At 46.6% G+C, this 26,302-nt stretch overlaps 1 protein-coding gene across 1 annotated transcript in view; it reads right to left on the minus strand.

Moving 5' to 3' along the window:
* GABBR1 (gamma-aminobutyric acid type B receptor subunit 1) overlaps positions 1–26,302 on the minus strand; it is a 685,831-nt gene that overhangs the window by 120,599 nt on the left and 538,930 nt on the right. The window contains exons 7-9 of the mRNA XM_078645697.1: positions 9,987–10,121; positions 9,720–9,890; positions 6,585–6,686 (exon numbers count right to left, since the gene is read on the minus strand). Of these exons, the coding sequence (XP_078501823.1) occupies positions 6,585–6,686; positions 9,720–9,890; positions 9,987–10,121 (408 nt within the window). The remainder of the gene's footprint in view (positions 1–6,584; positions 6,687–9,719; positions 9,891–9,986; positions 10,122–26,302) is intronic.

A 26,302-nucleotide genomic window follows, 5' to 3' on the forward strand; every position in this document is an offset into this window, starting at 1 on the left:
TATTGGCAGACTGTGGCCTATACAACTGCCAGTGAACAATAATAAGACTCCTCAACATTCCTGCACCAACAAATTACACTCCATCTTATGCATGTTCTATAACCCTTAATATGCCGGCATCATCAAATCACTCTTCTCTATGTGGATATGACCCTAAATCGTTCAAAACTGTTGAACGAGCAAATCACCCCCCTTCATATGCATGATCCATTACATTCAACATTCTTGAACCAGCAAATCAATGCATGTTCCACTATACTCAACATAACTCCACCGGCAAATTACTCTTCATTGCACAAATTCAATTAAGCTGTTCGACATTGCTTACTCAGCAGATCACACTCCTTCATATGAGTGATTCACAATATTCAACATTCCGCACCAGCGAATCATCCTCCTCCGTGCTCTATCCACTAATGCGTTCACCATTGTTGACCCAGCAAATCCCTCTCCTTCACACACGTGATTCACTATACTCAGCATCAAGGAACCAGTATATCACCCTCCTGCACATGCGTGATTCACTATTTTCAGCATCAAGCACCCAGTAAATTACCCTCCTTCTTACACACGTGATTCACTATACTCAGCATCCAGGAACAAGTAAATCACCCTCCTTCACAAGCGAGATTCACAACTTTCAACATTCCGCAACAGCAAATCACCCTCCTTTGTGCTCCTATACACTAATGCGTTCATCATTGTTGACCCCAAATCCCCCTCCTTCTTACACATGATTCACTATACTCAGCATCAAGGAACCAGTAAATCACCCTCCTTACACATGTTACACTATACTCAACTTCAATCACCCTCCTTCTTATGCGCATGATTCACTATACTCAGCATCAAGGAACCAGTAAATCACTCTCCTTCTTACGCACGCGAATCACTATATACAGCGTCAAGGAACCAGTGATTCACCCTCCTTCTTGGGCCCGTGATTCACTATACACTGCATCAAGGAACGAGTGATTCACCCTCCTTCTTACACGTGATTCACTATACTCAACATCAAGGAACCAGTAAATCACCCCCCTTCTTAAGCGTGATTCACAACTTTCAACATTCGGCACCAGCAAATCACCCTCCTCTGTGCTCAATCACTCAATCATGTGTTTGTTAAGCGCAACTACTCACCCGTAAGGGTCTCAAGGCGCTGGGGAGGAGGGGAGGTGTAGGTTCCAGTCCATCAAGGAGTTAGTCTGTCCAAGAGCCAAGTTTTGAGGTTATTCGTGAAGGTCAGGACTGATGTTGTCTGTCTGAGGTGGAGCAGTAGGGTGTTCCATGCTCTGGCCGCGAGGCAGGAGAAGGACCTGCTCCTGATTTCGTCTTTCTGGCGCGGGGGACCAAGGCGTAGGAGAGCTGGGCTGTTCGTAGGGTCCTTTGGGGTGTGTGGAATTTGAGTCGGCTGTTCAGGTATGCAGGTCCGGTGTTGTGAAGGGCTTTGTGTGTGTGGGTGAGACTCTTGAAGGTGATTCTAGCCTCGATGGGGAGCCAGTGGAATGTGCGCAGGTGCTGGGAGATATGGCAGTGTCTTAGCAGTTTGAGGACCAGTCTTGCGGCGGCGTTCTGGATGTTTTGTAGCTAGCGGTGAGGTTTTTGTTTATTCCGGCGTAGAGTGCGTTGCCGTAGTCAAGTCTGTTAGTGATGAGGGCATGAGTGATGGGCTTTCTGTGCTCGAGGGGGATCCATTTGAAGGTCTTACGTAGGAGGGTGGGGAAGCAGGAGGATGAGACGGAGTTGATCTGACTGTGCATTTTGAGGTCGGAGTCCAGGATGATTCCAAGGTTGCGTGCGTGGTCCGATTTGGTGGGTGGGCTTCCGAGGGCGGGGGGCCACCAGGTGTCATTCCAGGCATTGGGGTGTGGGCCCATGATGAGTACTTCTATTTCATCAGTGTTGAGTTGTAGCCAGCTATCTTTCATTCATTTGGGGACGGCTTCCATGCCTATTTGAAAGTTGTGTTTTGTTGCGTTGGGTTCGTTGGATAGGGAGAGGATGAGTTGGGTGCCGTCTGCGTATGAAACAATGTTGAGTACGTGGGTTCTGACGATGGGAGCGAACAGAGCCATGTAGACGTTGAAGGGCGTGGGGCTGAGGGAGGACCCCTGGGGGACTCCGCAGGTGTCCCCCGGAGAGGAGAGAGTGGAGGGCCTTGTGCCGGATCCATGCGTCGTAGATTCTGCGTGTTAGGGTTGTGGTGGGAGACCGTGTTGAAGGCCGCTGCGAGGTCGAGGAGAATGAGGGCCACTGTTTCACCTCTGTCCAGGAGGGAGCAGATGTCGTCTGTTGTGGTGAGGAGGGCTGTTTCTGTGCAGTTGTTTTTTCTTAAGCCGAGTTGGGAGGAGTCAAGGATGTTGTGCTCTTCGATGAAGGTGGCGAGTTGGCTGTTGATGGCTTTCTCAATGACATTCACTGGGAACGGGAGCAGGGAGATGTGTAGTTTTTTAGGTCGGTGGGATCTGTCGAGGGCTTTTTCAGGAGGGGGTTGCTCATATCCACTAATGCGTTCACCATTGTTGACCCAGCAAATCACCCTCCTTCTTACACGTGATTCACTATACTCAGCATCAAGCAACCAGTAAATCACCCTCCTTCACACGCGTGATTCACTATACACAGCATCAAGGAAGCAGTAAATCTCCCTCCTTCATGCGCGTGATTCGCAACACTGAACATTCTTGAACTAACCAATCACCCTCCTTCCTAGCATGTTTGACTACAATCAACATTCCAAAACAAGCAAAACATCCTACGGGCTACTGAGTAGTGCTGCAAAGCCATGCTAACACGGTGTGCGCTATAAATTAACAATTCAGTCCTTCCTCGAGATTCCTAAAGCAGCAAATGGCCTTCTTTTATCTTTAACCTCACTCAGCCTTTCGGAACCAGCAAATCACCCTAAGGACTACCGAAACGCGCTGCAATGGATGCGAACGACAGCGTCATCCCATTGCCACCACGTGCCACGGAAGCATCATTTGAAGGCGTGCTCCATGCGTGTCCTGGTCCCTGGCTCTGTGCCGTGGTGCTGCACTGGTGGTGTCAGCATGGGGCCTTGGTCTCAGGGGGGGGCAGCCTCTCGGGGCGCCTGTCAGTCACACACGAATAGAATTATCTATAGCAGCAGTTAATCACACTCTGCCAGGGACGTGGGTGGCGACAGCCGCTCCCAGGGGAGATGCATTGTAATGCAGAGATAACAGGAACCGCGCTTAATTACCAGGGCTGCCGGCTAATGAGGGAACCTGGCCAGGGAAAGAGGGGAGAGAGGCGGGCAGGCAGGCACTGCCGCGGTTACCGCGCAGCCTTAATCTAGAAATCACACTAAAGCCAGGTAAGAGATGAAGCAAAACCAGCGCGCGGAGGATGAGGGGGTTCTGCGTGGAGGGAAAGAGACTTTCTTATCCTAAGCAAGCATTGGCAATACAAATAGGTCCAGCTTTTAACTGAGAAGGCCTCTCCAGTCACTGGTGAGGTTAGGGACTTGCATCATAAATGCACTCTGTATTGTATTGTAAATGCTTTACATAGCACTCATGCATGCATTCATACAAGCGCAGTTTCATTTGTTGCTTTCACTCACTTACCCACCCTTAATAAAACACACAACTTGAACACCGTTTGAATATAAATTAAAAGAATACAATTAAGAAAAGAAAATATGCAACGATAGGTCTATAGTTGCAATAAAAAAAAAGATTAACATAGCTGTCTTACAGTGGAATTGTACTTGGTGTAACGTTGTTTTAACCCTTTCGCTGCGGCGTCAATTCCGCCGCAGCGCTAAGGGAGTGGGGGAGCCGCGCGGCGCTCCGACGCTGGTGACGGAACCGCTCCGTCACGCCCCTCGGGTGGGCTGTGCTTGTGACGGAGCAGTTCCGTCACGGGCCCGCCCGCTCAATAGAACGCACCACGCAGGCGTGGTGGCTGGGCCGTGACGAAACTGCTTCGTCACCAGCACAGCCCACCCGAGGGGCGTGACGGAGCGGTTCCCTCACCAGCGTGGGAGGGGTTAAAGTTCCAATATGGCTGCCACGTTTAGAAGAAACATATTGGCCATCTTGGATGGGGAAAACACTATGGAAAAACAGAAATCTAAAACAGCCACAGAGTTTAAAAGCAGAGACCATAAGGGAAACAAAATAAAACAAGCATTGGCAAAGCCAATAGGTCGCGCCTTCATAATTTGAGTGCCCTGCTGTCGGCTTTACCAATTTTTGTCTGTGAAATACTGTTAAAAAAACATACCAGCAAAAACAGTTCCAGATTCTGGAGGAAAGGCAAACACATATTTAATGGAAAATCAAAACCGTAGATTGAATTCAATATTTTGAATCTTTATAAATGGCATGGTTTCTTTTTAAAATACTTTTTAGTCAGGAAACGCCAAACCTGAATTTAAAAAGAATAAGGCAGCATCACAATGTAAAGAGACATGATTTACAAGGCCTAATTTACTGCAAACAGGATTCAGGTACTTGGTTCTCTGCAGTAACCCAGGGAGCAGATTTATAGGCCTCCAGGAATAGTGTCAAGCTAAGTACACCTTCTGCCTCAGCGGCCTAATGCTGAGTGAGTGCAGCAGATGGCCCTTCCCCCCATCGGCATAAAAGCCTTTGCTTGCCAAAGCTTGTGCTTTTATGTAATATGGGGAATGCAGGAGCCATCCCTTAGCAAAAATATCCCTGTTGCTGTCCTATTACAGCCAAGCTGGAAGGGGGGGGGGGAGCAGCACAGCAGCACAAGGTGACTGAGGAATGAGGGATTTTAGGAGGGATGAGGATACACATGCATTCTCAAGGAGTGTTGAATGATAAAATAAACTAATAGTTCCCTAAATTTGAGAAGTCAGAGGGTCGTAAAGAACATTGGAGAGACAACCACAAGGAAAGGAAAGCAAGCCATCAAATAAGGAGCAAGACAATGTAAGTGACAATAAAGCCAACGAATGGTAAGCAACGGGTGGGCTGGAAACCCACTGTAAATTCCCCATAGGGCTTTCACACCTAGCCAGCTTGCGCTGTCTGATAGGCAGGACCTAAAAAGAGAAGGAGTGAAATGGAAGGGGACCAATAAAGAGGAAAACTTGAAAACTGTAGGACTGGCCCTCTAGCCCTGGCACTGAGCACACTCATTGTCAGGCGTATGGATGGAAGCAGAGTGTGAGTGGTGCTCGAACGGACCAGTGGCAGAGGGCCTTTATGATTTTGTTTGCTTACAAGAGCCTGGCAGATATCTAAACCTGTTAGACAGTGGAAAAGAAATTTAAACCTCATTACGTTCATTGGTGTGTTTTGCATCGCTCATGCCTTGACCCCATAGCTGCTGGTTCAAGACACCCGGTGAATTACACACACTATTCTTCATGACCATATATTCATGTTGATAATGCATTTTTTCGCAGTTTCGTGGGCATTGAAACTTAAAGATCATGTATTTACAAAAAGTTTGAAAAGTCGTTAACTTGCAGTACTAGTAACAGCCCCATTCTGTTGTATATTATAATTTGGGCAGTGCCGTTCTCTACTGCTTTAATGCAAACTTTGATACCCTTTATTGCACGTATGTATCACACCTCAAAGAGCACTGAGCATGTTTATCACTAGCATCCACTCTGTCGTTTATTACATTTTGGCTTTTTTTTGGAATTTTATTTGGACATTAAGTTACCATTTGGCTTTGATTATAATTTGCTTGAATTACTCCATGAGGGACCATTGTTTATGTGCTAACTTAATATACCTCATGTCCCTGGTGACTCCGGGGTTTCTCTTGAATGATTCTGCTCATCTTGGAAACATAAGTGTTATTAAGCAACTCCTAAACTGCTAAACACCTGGTGGAGACGCAATGATTGTTATGTTTTTGGGGTGCACTGTCAAGGGAGGTCAATACATGACAAACATCCATGCTTAGCTCTAATAGCCTATGTTTGTTGCTGCATCACAGATTGTGTCATATTGGGGCCATACAAGCTGGAGTCACTCAAGGGACTGAGTCTGACAGAGACTCAAAAGGAGATGTTACACAGGAGTGTGTGAATAAACGTTAAGGGCGACAAGGGGGGGCTCTGATCTCCATTAGAGCATAGGTGAAGGATGACGGCAAATCATATGAAATGGAGGAAGAAGAGGCTATTCAAAAGAATGTGTGGTTAGGCGAAATTAAGAAGGGGAGCCAGAATGAATGGAGAAAAAGAGACGGTCAGGAAGAGTATAGGAGTAAAGACGATGAGGAGGGAAGTCAAGAAACATAAAGTGAGAGGAGGTGTGCTTAGGAGGGAGAGAGGTCAGAAAGAATGGAGGAGAAGGGAATGTAAAGAAGAATGATGGCACTGGGAGAGGGGAAGGTAGAAGGAGCGAAGATCAGGGACGAGGAGAGAAATCAGAGGGAATGAAGGGAGAAAAGGTGTTGTTAGGAGGAGGGAAAGTCAGAAATTGTCAAGGAGGAGAGAAGGGTTGGAGGAAAGGAGAAGGAGGAGGAGGGGAGTGTGATACTAGCAGGTGAGAAGTGAGGAGGAATGAAAGAAGAGGTGGTTTTGTTCAGAGGATTAGAGGAGAGTAGGAGGAAAAGTTTACCTTAAGGTTCTTGACGGGCACCACTGGGTCGGAGAAGAAGCTCTGGCGGAAAGTGATCTCCAGGCCTGCTTCTTTCACGCGCTCCTCCAAGTCATCCAAGGTCTGCATTGTGGAAGAAAGCAAGAAGTTGTTATAAAAGAGTGTCAAAAGGGACATAACGATCAGGACTAGATAGAGGGATGTAGACAGTAACGGGGTCAGGGACATCAGATGGTTGATGGATAATGAGTAGACTGCAAACAAAAGTCAGACTGTAGATGGATGGTACCTGGTGGAGGATGGTACATTGTGGATGGATGGTACATTGTGGAAGGATGGTACATTGTGGAAGGATGGTTGATTGTGTACAGATGGCAGACTATGGATGGATGGTACCTGGTGGAGGATGGTACATTGTGGATGGATGGTACATTGTGGAAGGATGGTAGATTGTGTACAGATGGCAGACTATGGATGGATGGTACCTGGTTGAGGAAGGTATGATGTGGATGGATGGTACCTAAGAGAGGATGGTACATTGTGGAGGGATGGTACATCTCGGAAGGATTGTAGATTGTGTACAGATTGTACACTGAGGGTGGATGGCACATCGTGGAAGGATTTTAAATTGTGTACAGATGGTACACTGAGGGTGGATGGTACATCTTGGAAGGATTGTAGATTGTGTACAGATCGTAGACTGTGGATGGATGGTACCTGGTGGAGGAAGGTACACTGTGGATAGATGGTAGATTGTGATTAGACGTCAGACTGAGGATGAATGGTACCTGATGGAGGAAGGTATGCTCTGGATGGTTGGTACTTTGTAGAAGGATGGTAGACTGTGAACAGATGCCAGACTGTAGATGGATGGTACTTAGTGGAGGAAGGTACACTGTGGATGGATTTTACTTTGTGGAAGGATGGCAGACTGTGAACCAATGGTAAACTGTGGATGGATGGTACCCAGTGGAGGAAGGTACACTGTGGAAGTATGGTAGACTATAAATAGATGGTAGACTGTGGAAGCATGGTGGATTATAAATACATGGTAGACTGTGGAAGCGTGGTTCCTGTGGATGGTACCTCGTGGAAGAATGGTAGGCTGTGAAGAGATGGCAGACTGTAGGTGGACGGTATTTGGAGGAGGAGGATACACTGTAGATGGATGATAGACTGTGGATTGATGGTACTTGGAAGTATGGTATTTATTTATATATAAAGTAGTTTTATGATCGTCTGTGTATCTCCTGTCACTTACTGCAAAACACAACAGGGGCGGGAATAATACAAAAATGCAGGTGGCAGGTAAACTGAAGATGGAAGGGCCTTAAGCCTGTTTGAAATTATTCGATTCCTACCACTGTTTTGTGTTGTGATGTGTTAAAGGCAAGTTTTCATAGGATGTTTTCAAACCTTTTCTGTACCTCATGTACTTCGGTTGGATCTCAGATTCAGGCTGAGAGCATTACAGTATCTAGAACCACAAGCGCCTAGTGATCTGCTCATGACGTGATCCTCTTGAACCATCGTCGGTTGATCTGATGCTGAGACACTGAGTGTAGGGATCCCATTGGGGCATAGTGAGGTGACGGTTTCTCTGGGCATGCAGGGCATTTGCCCCATATGCATTATGGTCAGAACACAGGACCATGAATTTTACCCTGGCATCTACAAGGCGCCAGTGGATGACTTTGAGGGCGAAACTAGTGTGATCTAACCTATGAAGGTTAGGAATGACCGCCTAGTTCTGAAGTCTTTGGAGTTTGTCAATCACATTTTTTTCCAGGCTGGAGTAAACAATGTTACATTAGTTGAGACATGCCAGGATGACTTCTCTTGTCAGCCGACTGTGGTTGGTGTGCACTGGTGGGAACATTTTCCAAAGGAGACAGAGCTGCATATTCACATCCTGTGCCTCAGCATTGAAATGAGGTGTGAAAGAGGTTGAAATGGAAAAAAATCCAAAGGTTCCTTACTTTTGATGAGGTGCATGGCGGATTCAAAGGCTTTACAGCTAGTTAAAGACAATGAACTTGATTCAGTCACTTCATTCACTGTAATATAGACTGTGGCACTAGTCATGCACAGGTAGGTCATTTAGTGGAATATGTGGTACATGCACAAAGTGACATTAGTTGCGGCTTCTGGTTTGTTATCCAGTTAAAAGTGTATTTGTGTGCTTTCAACATATATTTGGAAAAACACCTGGTACTGCTCAAGGTACAGAGCCAGGAGGCCTACATAAATGTTGCAAACAAGCCATGTGAGGCATGACCCTTGAGAAATGTCACAAGACACAGGCTGTTTGGACAGTTCAAATGATCTGACTCTATTTGGCTGTGATTGATGGTAACAATGAACCCAATTCATCACAGGTCCACATATGCTTGGCCAATATCTGAACTTCTCCATCTAGACTGCCTTGTGTACAGGGTCGTAGGAAGAGGACAGGCCTAGGAGCATAAGAGCCGATTTACTGTCATTATCCAAGGAGGAGAGAAGCTCATCTCGTGCATTAGCCAAAGTGGTTTCAGTGCTGATTCAGGTACAAAATCCAGACCATTGGCTTTTGAGAAGGTGGTTCGATTCCAAGTATTCTTGAAGCGGGTGGATGTTAGACTCTGGGTGGATGTTAGCTCTGGGTGGATGGTAGACTCCGGGTGGGTGGAGGATGGTAGATTGAGGGTGGACTGTAGTCTGTGGATGCATCATAGACTGTGGGTAGATGGTAGACTGTTGATGAATGGTAGACAGCAGGTGGATAAGAGATAGCAGATGGATGGTGGATGAATGGTAGACTGAGGATAGATGGGTGACTGCAGATGGATGGTGGACGAATGGTTGCCTGCAGATGGATGGTAGACTCTAGTGGATGGTGTGGCGCAGCCGGAAGGTAGACTGTGGATTGTTTATTGTGGTCGGATACCGAACTGTGGGCGGATGGATGGCAAACTGTGAAAGATAGTGGATCATGGGTGAATAGTGCACAATGGAGAGATGGAGTGTGGATGAAAGGTACCTGGTGGATGGTAGACTGAGGACAGATGGTTCACGGTGGATGTCTGCTACCTTTCGAATGGATGGCATAGGGTGTATGGGCGACAGACAGAGGTTGTTTGGATGCTTGGGTGGAAGCAGGGAAACCAGTCTTACCGAGGTGAAGACCTCTGTGGTCTGCTGAATAGTGGCTATCTTGGTCCACCCCCACTTCTTAAAGAGCTGCACCCGGGTCGGGTTGTGCAAGGTGGCAGAGGGATGCGTCCTGAAAAAGGTAGGGAAGCGCTGCCGATTGGAGAGGGCAGGGGAGCTGGACCCATAGGAGAGCTGGAACAGACAAAAAGACAATCCCATCATAAATACTCTTGGAGGAGACGCAACAGACGAGAGGAGACAGCTGGAATACAGAAGACAAGTCCTCACCACAATGAGGTGCCACATCCGAGCTGCCTCTGCCACCAGCGTGGACACGCTGCTACACCCTGGCATCAGCATGATCTTGATGGGGTCATTGTAGAGCAGCTCGTACAGGTACTTGGTGGCTTGTCCAGGGTCGCACTGCAGGAGAGAAAAGGGAAGGACAAGAACATTACAGAACACGCTGCCAAGAACCACGCAAGCTTCAGTGACTGAGAATGAAGATGCGGCCATCTGTCTACACTGACATGTGAGATGGCGAATCCCAGACAAAGAGTGTTTTTTAAGCAGTAGCTTTTAAATGATCTCCTTTTGCCCATCTTTTTCCGCTCCCTCCAAATCAGAGCCCTCCTGCAGTTTGAGGTTGGTTTCTTGGAGGTGTTGTGGAACAAAATGAGACAGGTTCGAGCAGTGTGCTTGTATGTGATGACACAGAAGAGAGACAGAGGAGAAAGAGAGAGAGAGAGAGCGACAGAGAGAGAGAGAGAGAGAGAGAGAAAGAGAGAGAGAGAGAGTGTGTGTGTGTGTGTGTGTGTGTGAGTGTGCACGCTCTCTCTAATCCACAACATGCAGTGGTATAAAAACCCTTATAATACTCACAGGGAACCGTGAAATATGGAAAATAGTTGCCTGAGAAATACTGATTTAATTTTCATAATGAAAGCCCCCAAACCACTCCAAGAACTTTACACTATCGGCGCCACTAGGATTTTGAGGCATGGAGGACCAAATTATAAAGCAAGGTTATACAAATTATGTGGCAAAAAATACAAAACAATGGCCACATTCTAAAGCAGTATTATTTCCATCCATTTGTGTTAGAAACAACATTTTTGGTGAAAACTGAAAAGTAGACGAATTATCTGCCAAATATAGTAAATCAATATTCATGCGCTGAATTATGCTGCCACAGAATCGCTTAAATCCCCCGTCTCTTACAATTGCCCACTGTTTTTATGAAAAATGTATACAAGAAAAGTAACCAAAATGTACACATTCTAATTCCAGTGATCACTGTGAGGTGATCTTTGAAGAAAACAGTTTTTAGGGTCGAGCCAGGAAAGCGCACGGGCGGCTCGGCAAAGCATGCTGTGATTAAGTATGGACTTGAAACTCTGCCCACTCTCCACCCATAAATTTCATTGGCTTGTGTCATTGTCCACTGCAAACTGTGGCTTTTCAGTTGTCAATAGGCTTAGTAGTCTTGCCTTAAGTACCTCCTTCTCTTATTTTGTAACCTCCCATGAGGACACCCCCTGTTACGCGTGGTGTTACTCGGTAGACTGTAATTACAGCCTCAAGCATTATTTTCTCAAACAGCTTTGCCCTGCCTGCAACACGTTCTCTTCTAACACTTAAAAAAAAATCTTTATAGCACAGGCACCGAACGCACTTGCAATGCAATAGATCTTGCATTTGCGGGAGTTCAAACTATTAGCATTATAAATGACAATGCCTTTTATTTATCTGTTTTAACCCGTTCTGTGCTAGTGACGGAACCACTCCGTCAAGAGCCACGGGCGCGCTGTGCTCATGACGGAGTAGTTCCGTCACGCTGCAGCCGCTCCGCCCACGCGGCATCAATTCCCCACCTGCGCGGGTGAATTAATGAGCGGGCGGGGCCGTGACGGAACCACTCTGTCATGAGCACAGCGAGCCCGTGGCTCGTGACGGAGTGGTTTCGTCACAAGCATGGCGGCGCCGCACGACCATTCCTCCCCCCCAGCGCCGTGGCGGAATTACCGCCACGGCCAAGGGGTTAAAAACAACACAGAAATAAAAGGCATTGTCATTTACAATGCCAATAGCTCAAACTCTCGTAAATACAAGACCTATTGCATTGCAAATGTTTGTTTCAAGCTAGTCATCCAAAATAAACTTGTAGTCTAAAAAAACACAGAACTGGCACCAGTGGAATATAGTACAATATTGTCATCTAGGGGTTCTGGTGACATTTACAAACATCTTGGCCTTCGCACTCATGAATTATGAAGTCAACAGAAATCCTCAATAAGTTACCATACACAGTTATCTATTATGTATCATCTCTGCGTGTGTGTGACTACAAGGGATGTTGTGCACTTTTAATTGGCTGCCCAAGCAGTATATGTGTGTCTGCGTCTTATGTCTGACCCCCCACTAGGCTTGTTGTGGGAGAAAGGCAGGCTGTCACAGTAGAAAGAGAAAGAGTATGACGCTAATTAATACACAGCGGATGTGGTGGAAATGCCGATCACCACTTGCTGTGGCTATATTAATCTGTCTCCATGGCTACTGAAATCTAAACCTCCTTGCACCAATCCCAACAGCCTATAAACAGAGTGACAAGGTGGATGTGAAGAAATCGGATGGAAAACATAAGGAAATGGCCCATGGTAAGGGGAACCTCAGCCATCACAGATGGCATAAAAGATGCTGGAACCTGCAGCACCAAGATGTCCGCCAACCCGTCGGACCACTAGATGTGTGCTAGCCCAACCCGTCAAATCACTAGATGTGTGCTAGCCCAACCCGTCAAACCACTAGATGTGTGCTGGCCCTTCCTGAACCTTTGTTCCTTCTGACTTCTCCCATCATGTTTAGGGTTAGCCACACTCCCATTTCTCAATTCTGCGCCTGGTGTAAATAATAATGATCATACGCTTGGTGTAACTGTAAGGGAGTTTACACTTTTGTAGACTGTACTGCACTTGTTTGTGATTGATGATGCTCACTACAAAATCTGTGTGACTAAATATGCCCTTGGTAATTGTTAACGCTGTACACCCTTGGTTTGTTGTGCAACACTCACTCACAACCTATCTCCTTAGCATATACAACACCTCTTGCTCTCGGTCTCTTTTATCCTATTCTTCTTGTAGTTTTAGGTCTAGGTTGTGACAGTGCAGCTGGGGAACAGACCTACGGCTAACAAGATACATAGAGTGGGCTTTGGGCTTTCTTCGACCAGTCTCTGTCAGGCATTGGCTTGAGACTTTGACAGTCTTGTCCTGGCTCATCTCAGTGGACAATTTCCTTCTATCTTTACGCTACTGACTGCTTGGAGTTATCCTTCCACCTTCAATTGAGTGCTTGCATTGAACTGAATGAGGGACTACTCTACATTTATGGCCCTCTCTGTCCACTCCTGATGGCTCCCTACCGTGTCTCGCTGTAATGTGCTAACTCGGCATGCCTTAACACATTAAACCTATTGCTTTGTGTTCCTATGGCACGAATGCATGTTTCTCGTATGTCAGCTCATTTTGTCTTTCTCTTATACTGCTCTCTTCATTTTGTCTCTTTCTCTTATATTGCTCTCTTTATTTTGTCTGTTTCTCTTGTACTGCTCTCTCCATTTTGTATCTTTCTCTTATACTGCTCTCTTCATTTTGTCTTTCTCTTATACTGCTCTCTTCATTTTGTCTCTTTCTCTTATATTGCTCTCTTTATTTTGTCTGTTTCTCTTGTACTGCTCTCTTCATTTTGTATCTTTCTCTTATACTGCTCTCTTCGTTTTGTCTTTCTCTTATACTGCTCTCTTCATTTTGTCTCTCTCTCTTATACCGCTCTCTTCATTGTGTGTCTCTCTTTCATACTGCTCTCTTCATGTTGTCTCTTTCTCTTGTACTGCTCTCTTCGTTTTGTCTTTCTCTTATATTGCTCTCTTTATTTTGTCTCTTTCTCTTGTACTGCTCTCTTCATTTTGTCTCTTTCCTTTATACTGCTCTCTTCATTTTGTCTCTGCTCTCTTAATTTTGTCTCTCTCTTGTGCTGCTCTTATTTTGTCTTTCTCTTATACTGCTCTCTTCGTTTTGTCTCTTTCTCTTATACTGCTCTCTTCATTTTGTCTCTCTCTCTTGTACTGCTCTCTTCATTTTGTCTCTCTCTTGTGCTGCTCTCATTTTGTCTTTCTCTTATACTGCTCTCTTCGTTTTGTCTCTTCCTCTTATACTGCTCTCTTCATTTTGTCTTTCTCTTATACTGCTCTCTTCATTTTGTCTCTTTCTCTTATATTGCTCTCTTTATTTTGTCTGTTTCTCTTGTACTGCTCTCTCCATTTTGTATCTTTCTCTTATACTGCTCTCTTCATTTTGTCTTTCTCTTATACTGCTCTCTTCATTTTGTCTCTTTCTCTTATATTGCTCTCTTTATTTTGTCTCTTTCTCTTATATTGCTCTCTTTATTTTGTCTGTTTCTCTTATACTGCTCTCTTCATTTTGTCTCTTTCTCTTATATTGCTCTCTTTATTTTGTCTGTTTCTCTTGTACTGCTCTCTCCATTTTGTATCTTTCTCTTATACTGCTCTCTTCATTTTGTCTTTCTCTTATACTGCTCTCTTCATTTTGTCTCTTTCTCTTATATTGCTCTCTTTATTTTGTCTCTTTCTCTTGTACTGCTCTCTCCATTTTGTATCTTTCTCTTATACTGCTCTCTTCATTTTGTCTTTCTCTTATACTGCTCTCTTCATTTTGTCTCTTTCTCTTATATTGCTCTCTTTATTTTGTCTGTTTCTCTTGTACTGCTCTCTTCATTTTGTATCTTTCTCTTATACTACTCTCTTCATTTTGTCTTTCTCTTATACTGCTCTCTTCATTTTGTCTCTTTCTCTTATATTGCTCTCTTTATTTTGTCTGTTTCTCTTGTACTGCTCTCTTCATTTTGTATCTTTCTCTTATACTGCTCTCTTCGTTTTGTCTTTCTCTTATACTGCTCTCTTCATTTTGTCTCTCTCTCTTATACCGCTCTCTTCATTGTGTGTCTCTCTTTCATACTGCTCTCTTCATGTTGTCTCTTTCTCTTGTACTGCTCTCTTCGTTTTGTCTTTCTCTTATATTGCTCTCTTTATTTTGTCTCTTTCTCTTGTACTGCTCTCTTCATTTTGTCTCTTTCCTTTATACTGCTCTCTTCATTTTGTCTCTGCTCTCTTCATTTTGTCTCTCTCTTGTGCTGCTCTTATTTTGTCTTTCTCTTATACTGCTCTCTTCGTTTTGTCTCTTTCTCTTGTACTGCTCTCTTCATTTTGTCTCTCTCTCTTGTACTGCTCTCTTCATTTTCTCTCTCTCTTGTGCTGCTCTCATTTTGTCTTTCTCTTATACTGCTCTCTTCGTTTTGTCTCTTTCTCTTATACTGCTCTCTTCATTTTGTATCACTCTCTCTTGTACTGCTCTTTTCATTTTGTATATTTCTCTTGTACTGTTCTCTTCATTGTGTCTTTCTCTTATTCTGCTCTCTTTATTTTCTCTTATACTGCTTACTTCATTTTGTCTCTTTCTCTTGTACTGCTCTCTTCATTTTGTCTCTTTCTCTTATATTGCTCTTTTCATTTTGTCTCTTTCTCTTGTACTGCTCTCTTCATTTTGTCTCTTTCTCTTGTACTACTCTCTTCATTTTGTATCTTTCTCTTGTACTGCTCTCTTCATTTTGTCTCTTTCTCTTGTACTGCTCTCTTCATTTTGTCTCTTTCTCTTGTACTGCTCTCTTCATTTTGTCTCTTTCTCTTGTACTGCTCTCTTCATTTTGTATCTTTCTCTTGTACTGCTCTCTTCATTCTGTCTCTTTCTCTTGTACTGCTCTCTACATTTTGTCTCTTTCTCTTGTACTGCTCTTTTCATTTTGTCTCTTTCTCTTGTACTGCTCTCTTCATTTTGTCTCTTTCTCTTATACTGCTCTCTTCAGCTCTTTAATGTCTCATCCTCGAGTTCACCACCTTCATCGCTCACACTGTTTCTCTGCTACAGCTGCCCTTTGCTCTCTGTTACTGTTTCTCTGTCCCTTCCTTAAAACCGTCTCCTCCTCACTCCCTCTCCCTCTCTTCCTACCCCCCTCATTCCCATATGTATGTCAGTATCTTTCTTGGGTTTAACGCATCTTTTCCCTCACACTCTGCACACAGCCTGTGAGGTCCATTTACTTTGTTCAGCTGCTGTGAAGAGTTACTGGCTGTCTCTGTAGTAGGGCCTGGCTTTTACCACGAGTGCCTCCGTGCCTCCGGGGCTATTGACTCCCAGGCTTGTGAACCTGAGCAGTCAAGGCAACTCTGTAGAGGGTTACAAACTCAGACGCAGCACGACAAACGTTAGATTCAAGTTAGAGTTACTACTTAAACAAGCATTTACAATGCAATGGTCTCGGCATCATTAAAGGTAGAGCTATTGGCATTGCTCATGACAATTCTTTTTTCTTTAAATCATAAATAAATGGCATTGTCATTTACATTGTCAATACACACCACTCTGCACTCAACTGCACTCAGCTGCACTGCACTCAACTGCACTCACCAGCACTGCACTGCACTCACCTGCACTGCACTCAACTGCACTCACCTGCACTGCACTGCACTCACCTGCACTGCACTGCACTCACCTGCACTGCACTGCACTCACCTGCACTGCACTCACCTGCACTGCACTGCACTCACCTGCACTGCACTCACCTGCACTGCACTGCACTCACCTGCACTGCACTCACCTGCACTGCACTCACCTGCACTGCACTCACCTGCACTGCACTGCACTCACCTGCACTGCACTCACCTGCACTGCACTCACCTGCACTGCACTCACTTGCACTGCACGGCACTCCCCTGCACTGCACTCACCTGCACTGCACTGCACTCACCTGCACTGCACTCACCTGCACTGCACTCACCTGCACTGCACTGCACTCACCTGCACTGCACTGCACCTGCACTGCACTCACCTGCACTGCACTCACCTGCACTGCACTGCACTCACCTGCACTCCACTCACCTGCACTCCACTCACCTGCACTGTACTGCACTCACCTGCACTGTACTGCACTCACCTGCACTGCACTCACCTGCACTGCACTGCACTCACCTGCACTGCACTCACCTGCACTGCACTGCACTCACCTGCACTGCACGCACTGCACTCGCCTGCACTGCACTCACCTGCACTGCACTGCACTCACCTGCACTGCACTCGCCTGCACTGCACTCACCTGCACTGCACTGCACTCGCCTGCAATGCACTCACCTGCACTGCACTCACCTGCACTGCACTGCACTCACCTGCACTGCACTCACCTGCACTGCACTCACCTGCACTGCACTCACCTGCACTGCACGCACCTGCACTGCACTCACCTGCACTGCACGCACTGCACTCACCTGCACTGCACTCACCTGCACTGCACTCACCTGCACTCTACTGCACTTCACTCACCTGCACTGCACTTCACTCACCTGCACTGCACTGCACTCACCTGCACTGCACTCACCTGCACTGCACTGCACTCACCTGCATTGCACTGCACTCACCTGCACTGCACACACCTGCACTGCACTCACCTGCACTGCACTCACCTGCACTGCACTCACCTGCACTGCACTGCACTCACCTGCACTGCACTACACTCACCTGCACTGCACTGCACTCACCTGCACTGCACTCACCTGCATTGCACTGCACTCACCTGCACTGCACACACCTGCACTGCACTCACCTGCACTGCACTCACCTGCACTGCACTGCACTCACCTGCACTGCACACACCTGCACTGCACTCACCTGCACTGCACTCACCTGCACTGCACTCACCTGCACTGCACTGCACTGCACTCACCTGCACTGCACTACACTCACCTGCACTGCACTGCACTCACCTGCACTGCACTCACCTGCATTGCACTGCACTCACCTGCACTGCACACACCTGCACTGCACTCACCTGCACTGCACTCACCTGCACTGCACTGCACTCACCTGCACTGCACTGCACTGCACTCACCTGCACTGCACTCACCTGCACTGCACTCACCTGCACTGCACTCACCTGCACTGCACTCACCTGCACTCCACTGCACTCCACTCACCTGCACTGCACTCACCTGCACTGCACTGCACTCACCTGCACTGCACTGCACTCACCTGCACTGCACTGCACTCGCATGCACTCCACTGCATTGCACTCACCTGCACTGCACTCGCCTGCACTGCTCTGACCTGCACTGCACTGCACTCACCTGCACTGCACTGCACTCACCTGCACTGCACTGCACTGCACTGCACTGCACTGCACTGACCTGCACTGTACTGCACTCACCTGCACTGCACTGCACTCTGCACTCACTACTCTGCACTCACTACTCTGCACTCACTACTCTGCACTCACTACTCTGCACTCACTACTCACTACTCTGCACTCACTACTCACTACTCTGCACTCACTACTCACTACTCTGCACTCACTACTCACTACTCTGCACTCACTACTCACTACTCTGCACTCACTACTCACTACTCTGCACTCACTACTCTGCACTCTGCATTCACTACTCTGCACTCACTACTCTGCACTCACTACTCTGCACTCACTACTCACTACTCTGCACTCACTACTCTGCACTCACTACTCACTAATCTGCACTCACTACTCACTACTCTGCACTCACTACTCACTACTCTGCACTCTGCACTCACTACTCTGCACTCACTACTCTGCACTCACTACTCTGCACTCACTACTCTGCACTCTGCACTCACTACTCTGCACTCACTACTCTGCACTCTCTACTCACTACTCTGCACTCACTACTCACTACTCTGCACTCACTACTCTGCACTCACTACTCACTAATCTGCACTCACTACTCTGCACTCACTACTCACTACTCTGCACTCTGCACTCACTACTCTGCACTCACTACTCTGCACTCACTACTCTGCACTCCCTACTCTGCATTCTGCACTCACTACTCTGCACCCACTACTCTGCACTCACTACTCACTACTCTGCACTCACTACTCTGCACTTACTACTCACTACTCTGCACTCACTACTCACTACTCTGCACTCACTACTCTGCTCTCACTACTCACTACCTACTCTGCACTCACTACTCACTACTCTGCACTTACTACTCACTACTCTGCACTCACTACTCACTACTCTGCACTCACTACTCTGCACTCACTACTCTGCACTCACTACTCACTACTCTGCACTCACTACTCTGCTCTCACTACTCACTACCTACTCTGCTCTCACTACTCACTACCTACTCTGCACTCACTACTCACTACTCTGCACTCACTACTCTGCACTCACTACTCACTACTCTGCACTCACTACTCTGCACTCACTACTCTGCACTCACTACTCACTACTCTGCACTCACTACTCACTACTCACTACTCTGCACTCACTACTCTGCACTCACTACTCACTACTCTGCACTCACTACTCACTACTCTGCACTCACTACTCTGCGCACTCACTACTCTGCGCACTCACTACTCTGCGCACTCACTACTCTGCACTCACACTCTGCACTCACTACTCTGCACTCACTACTCTGCACTCACTACTCTGCACTCACTACTCTGCACTCACTACTCTGCACTCACTACTCACTACTCTGCACTCACTACTCTGCGCACTCACTACTCTGCGCACTCACTACTCTGCGCACTCACTACTCTGCGCACTCACTACTCTGCACTCACACTCTGCACTCACACTCTGCACTCACTACTCTGTACTCACTACTCTGCACTCACTACTCTGCACTCACTACTCTGCACTCACTACTCTGCACTCACTACTCTGCACTCACTACTCTGCACTCACTACTCTGCACACTCACTCTGCACTCACTACTCTGCACTCTGCACACTCACTCTTCACTGTGCACACCACTGATATCATGGACTCTTCCACCACACTTTCTAAAACTCTATAGTCCGAAGCATAATAGGCACAGAACCAAAAGAAGGGTAGACATTGCTTAAAATAATCTTCTTGTATTTATGAGAAGCAAAAGCGAGACTGTGAAATGTGCTGAATATCAGTTTGTTATGAATCAACAGAGTGGAGTTAGAGAACCAAGAAATAGTAATTTGGAATCCGGGCTAGAAGGAGTAGTAATCACAAGCTGAGCATCAAGGGGCGCGAAACAGCGTGGTGGGCGCGCAGGAGACGCAGCGTGAGCGTGCACATCAGCTGAAGATCGCCGGAGAAGATTCCGAGTCTGCCTGCTGCCCTGACTGACCCGCTGCGGAGGGAAAGAGCCCGGTGAGTGGGGGTAGAGGGGGGGCGGCAGAGAGGGAGTGGGCAGAGAGGGAGGGTGTGTGTGTGCGTGTGTGTGTGTGTGCGTGCGTGTGTCTGTCTGTGTCTGTGTGTGTCTGGTGTGTGCCTGCCTGCCTGCCTGCCTTTGTGTGTGCGCGTCCACAGACCCTGGTCGGCTCGTCCACCTCTCTGTAGTCCCTTGCTAGCTTACTAGGCGACAATAGTTCTCGTTTCCGAGACCTAAAAAGAAATCTGTCTTTAATTAGCAGTAGGAAAAAAGAGCATCAAAGGTGGGGATAGTCACAAGAACAGAAAAGCCCACCACTGATGGGGCCAAAATACAACCCCAAACATCATTATAGCGTGTTCGTTACAAGTAGGACAAGAGTAGACCAAATAACATGGGGTCCTGGGAAGAGTGTTATTGGATGGGCGAGTGGTTGAGCTGGCTTGTTGTAAATCCTGACTTAAAGTTGTCTAAAGGAGTACTACAGTCGTAGTTACAAGTTGCTGCCTATGGGGCTGAAGATCCAGGAAGAGAGATGTAATGTATTCACTTGGATACGATATGTCTTCTTTCGACCCTGGCTTCTCGCAGCCCTCTGAGTAAAAAGAAACAACTCAGTGAAACTGCGCCCAGAAAACAAGGGTAGCCCCCTTACTCCAGGTCATCACAGTTACTGCCTCCAATCCTAAACTTTTAATCTACAAATCACAGGCATCAGGGGTCTAGATACAATTAGGTCAATTGAAAGGACGCAGGATTACAACGCCCAGAATGCCTTAGGATGCCACTTCAAATCCGAGGACTGGAAAGTTTCCGTGATGAGACGGAGTGAGGTGGCCACCCTAACTAGGTGACCAACCAAGTAGGAAAAGAAATCCCACCTAAATCCAAAGGTTGCTAAGGGTGGCGAGTGCCAGTTCGACTGAGTGTTGGTTTCCTGTTAACATGTTTATCAGAATTAGGCTATCCATGGTGGAGGGAAGCCCTGTGGATGGACGTAGTCGCGAAGGAAGACCGTCCACTCAGTCACTAACCGAGGGCACGGTGTTAGAGAGAAAGAGGCCCCACAATAATGTTTCCTTGGTGCACCAACCTACAGGGGCTGGATCACTGAAGTGGCTCGTCACAGTTTTTGGAGGTACCCACTGGAGCCCCAGGAGAACTAGTTAAAACAGGGATATAAGGCGAGGAGTCAACCATGTCCTTGCGCAGAGTGACAATGGGATGAACTGATCCAAGTGCTACATACTACACCGGAAATGAAGAAAAAATCCACATGACTTGAAAGACATATATATATAAAAATACAATAGTTGCGACAATATGTATAGAGAGCAGTACCTAAGACGCCAGAAAAATAGCCCCTCTGATAAGTTAGATGTACCGCCTCTTCCAATTGATACCTATGGCAGTTATGTAACAAGTGGACTCCTCTGTACAGTTTAGTTGCTGTAATATCTCTGTACTTTGTCTTCTTCGCTATTTGTGCTGCATAAATGTACATACATTAAATGCGAATAATACATTAAAAAAAGTTTTAGTTGTGTTTCATATAACGTATAACTAATCGCATAAATGTAGGACTAGATTATATCACAAAAGAATATGATCACTTGCATGTGATGTATAGGTATAGTAAATGTGAAAATCAGAACAGAATAAAAACATGTAATGGAGAGCATCAAAGTGATATGCAGAACGGCTGATAAAATACATATTTATCCTATAATGATGGATAACTGTATGAATACAGCAATGTACACGATTTGCCTGGATGCTATGCAAATTTATTGTGAACTAATCAAAATTGGTTTAAAGAACATGTCCACGTGCGTCGCGACTCGCGTTCTTGAGAAGTCTCCCACCAGCCTCTGGGCAGCCGGGCCTAGCTCCGGTCCTCTTTGTCAGTGGTCAGCTCCTCTTCAAGTCTCCCACTCATCCTTTAGTTTATTGATTTCTGTATGTTCTGTCTTTGTTTTGTTGCCTCTTTTACTCTACCTCTTCCTCCCACCCACCTCCTACTCATGCTGCCATTAGAATACTTAATGTGTTTATACCTCCAGGGCCATCTTACCTGCTACTCTTGGAAAACAGCATGCTCCTTATACATCAAACCCAGCTCTCCTGGCTGTTTGAGATTTTAATGCCCAAATATCCCACAACGTGGCTGAGGGACTGAGCTTGCACAGCTGGGTGAAATATGGGTTCTTGCTCTTAGGTCTGTGTCCAACTATTCGACGGATGAGAGATGCGGGGAATGCCTTCCCTAGGCCTTCACTTTATACATGTGACAGCGTCTAAAGGTACAATTCTGGGGGATATCTTAGGAGCGGGCAAGGTATAGAGGAAAAATCTGATGCACAATTGATTACATATTTGTGACATGTGAGGGTTATCATTAGGGTTTGAAGGCATTGTGAAGTTCTTATGACAACAATTGTTTCCATATAGTTCATCTACCAATGTGTAATCTTCCCCTTATAACAGTTTGGGCTGGCCTGTACCCATGAGGAGCAGGGTCAAGACTGATATGCATATGGCTGGGTCCACAATGGGGTGGTGAAGTGAGCTAAAGAACGATGGATGAAACCCACATCTTTTGATTGGGGGTGAGTGGTTGAAACTTTCAGCACTCCGTCCATCATCTTGTTGTGTTTGCTATGTTTGCCCTAAGTGGCCAAGGATATGCCCAGACGTGGGTCCCCTGCACACTGTGCCACTGGATTCAAGCTAGCCTGGCTGATGAGTGATGCCCTGAAACCGGTCCCAGGATGCTTGTTTCCGGTGCAGGGAGTACCTGGCCTAGCAATTCAGGCTGAACTGTTCCCATGAGGATCAAGGTCACGACTGATTTGCATATGGCTGGGTCCACACTGGGGTGGTGAAGTGAGCTAAAGAATGATGGATTATTAAACCCAGATCTTTTGACTGGGGGTGAGTGGTTGAAAAGTTAAAGCACTCCATCCATCATCTTGTTGTGTTTGGTTACTATTCCACAGGCAAGCCAACGGGGCGCTATTTGTGCTTCATGCACCACATCATTAAATTAAACAATCATGAGTCTCTGAACTCCACTACTTGACTAACTTAGCATCATCACTTGATAGATAATGGCATAGAACGGATCTCCAGTCCTGCGGCCTGTATAGTCCATGAGAGAAGATATGAATGTTTCAAAACAGCTTTCCCATGCCTGGGTCTCTAAACCAACAAATAGAGAACAATGAAAACCGAAAATGACTTAGAGGCGGTGCATCACTGTTGACACATCACAAAACCTTTAAGGACAGGGAATATGAGGGATCTGTGTTGTTACGAGGACAGGAAAGGATATTCCAATAGGGTCATTCCAAGAGGGGAAAACACAAGGGATCCTTACTTTGCCAAATTAATAATCAGCATGACGTTGCACAGAATCCAATAAATGGCAAGCTGGATAATTGGGAGGGTGACGAGGAGTCTCTTATAATCAGGCAGCAGGAAACAGAAACAAGTCGGCACCATCCTGCATGGGCCAAGAACCTCCTGACACTGTTTCAATTTGTTTTCTCCCTTTAAACGTACTGAATCCTCCTAGGTGAGATTTATACTTCCAATTCACAAAAAAGGTTCCAGGAGTGACCTAGAGGATTATCGCTGCATTACTAGATTAAGCTGGAAAGATTTTACTGAAACGCTATTGGTCCATCGCTAGGACTGGGCCAGTGAAGCAAATCTGATGCTACTAGAGCAGTGTGTGTTTAAACGTAGCTAGTTAACTATAGACATTATCCTGGTGGCAAAACGTATTATTAAGAAATATGTGAACGAGACATATCGGTGTGTGGATGCCACTTATGGTGACTTCTCCAGCACATGTGATTGTGCTGATCACTCTAAACTCTGGGCCAAATTAAAAGCACAGTGAGTTCCACTTAACATGACCAGACCAGTAATATACTAACATACTGACAGTTGTATGATGGTTATGATAGTCTTAAAATTAATACACAACTAAAATAACTGTTTGAAGGACAGACTAGACAACAACTCCCACAACAGTAAGGAATTATTCAACATCGTCAAGGAATTTACCAACCCCTCGGCCAACTCCAACGACATCACCCCCTCTCAAGCCCTCTGCGACTCCCTAGCCTCATTCTTCCACAACAAAATTGCAGACATCCACAACAGCTTCGACAACCGACCCGAAGACCAACCCTCCCAACCCCCTTCAGGACCCCCACCCCCCCTGAACATCCTCAACGACTGGAAGCCTATCTCCACTGAGGACACCATCCGTCTGATGAACTCTATCCACTCAGGATCCCCCACAGACCCATGCCCTCACCACATTTTTAACAAAGCAGACTCCATTATAGCACCGCACCTCCGAGACGTCATCAACTGCTCCCTCAACTCTGCAACCTTCCCGGAAAGCTGGAAACATGCCGAACTTAGCGCCCTCTTGAAGAAACCCACAGCTGACCCCACCGAACTCAAAAACTACCGCCCTATCTCACTCCTTCCATTCCCGGCCAAAGTCATCGAGAAAACGGTCAACAACCAGCTCGCTGCTTTCCTCGAAACCAACAAATCCCTCGACTCCTCACAATCCGGCTTCCGAGCCAAGCACAGCACTGAAACCGCCCTCATCGCAGCAACAGACGACATTCGAACTCTACTGGACAATGGAGACACAGTAGCCCTCATCCTCCTCGACCTCTCCGCAGCCTTCGACACGGTCTGTCATAGTACCCTTTTACAGCGCCTCAGAAACATCGGAATCCAAGGAAAAGCACTGGAATGGATCACTTCGTTCCTCACCGGAAGAACCCAGAGAGTCCGCCTCCCACCATTCAAGTCAGAGTCCACTGAAGTCATTTGTGGCGTGCCACAAGGATCTTCTCTCAGCCCCACCCTCTTCAACGTATACATGAGCCCCCTCGCGACCATCGCACGCCATCACAACCTCAACATCATCTCCTACGCTGATGACACTCAACTGATCCTCTCACTCACAAAAGACCCTAACACCGCCAAAACCAACTTACACGAAGGAATGAAAGAAGTAGCCGAGTGGATGAAGCACAGCCGTCTGAAACTGAACTCCGACAAAACAGAAGTCCTCATCTTAGGCACCTCCCCCTCCGCCTGGGATGACTCTAGGTGGCCAGAGGCCCTCGGAAAGGCCCCCATCCCTACAGACCACGCACGAAACCTGGGCATCATCCTGGACTCCTCACTCTCGATGACCAGACAAGTCAACGCCGTTTCATCTTCTTGTTTCAACATTCTTCGCATGCTCAAAAAAACATTTCGCTGGATCCCCACCGAAACTCGTAAAACGGTCACCCACGCACTGGTCACTAGCCGCCTGGACTACGGAAACACCCTCTACGCCGGTACCACCGCAAAACTCCAGAAAAAACTCCAACGCATCCAGAACGCCTCTGCCAGGCTCATTTTAGACATCCCGCGTAAAGAACACATCTCTGGTCATCTGAAAACCCTCCACTGGCTCCCCGTAAATAAGAGGATTACTTTCCGCCTCCTAACCCACGCACACAAAGCACTCTACGAACTGGGACCTGAATGCCTCAACACACGACTGTCCTTCTACACCCCCTCCCGTCAGCTGCGATCCTCCAACCAAGCTCTTGCCACTGTACCTCGCATCAACAAAACAACCATGGGAGGCAGATCCTTCTCCTACCTGGCAGCTAAAACTTGGAACTCCCTTCCCACTCACCTTCGCCTTACTCAGAACCACCTAGCATTCAGAAAGCAACTTAAAACTTGGATATTCGACAAGTAATTCCCCACCCCTCCGTAAGCGCCTTGAGACCCTATGGGTATGTAGTGCGCTATATAAATCTTTTTGACTTGACTTGACTTGACTTCCTAATAAGCTAATGCAGGTGTGGTATTGGCGCTCTTCCTTTCCTCATGCTTAACAGAGGTTCCTTGCTATAGGGCGGGGTTATTTTTTGCTCTGCCCCATTACAGGCGAGATACCTCTCTATGCTCTTATACGCTGATGATAATCTTTAGCTCTACAAGAGAAAAATACGGTAGCAAGGACTTGTCCACCGTGAATTTGCATTTAGAGGTACATTTTTGTATCAGTTTATGGAAAATAAATGTCATGATCTTTGATAAGTGAAAGAGTATGATACCTCCAAGGTGGGTTTCGAACCACATTCAAGAATCTTCCTACTTTGGGAAGTTGATATGTACAAATTTGTTTTCGCGCTCTCACATCTTGGGGCAGGCGGCCAAGGCTGCAGCTATAGGTTTAGCTTATTTTGCGTACACGCCT

This window comes from Lissotriton helveticus, chromosome 5_1 (genome assembly GCF_964261635.1).
Source record: "Lissotriton helveticus chromosome 5_1, aLisHel1.1, whole genome shotgun sequence".
Taxonomy (NCBI): Eukaryota; Metazoa; Chordata; class Amphibia; order Caudata; family Salamandridae; genus Lissotriton; species Lissotriton helveticus.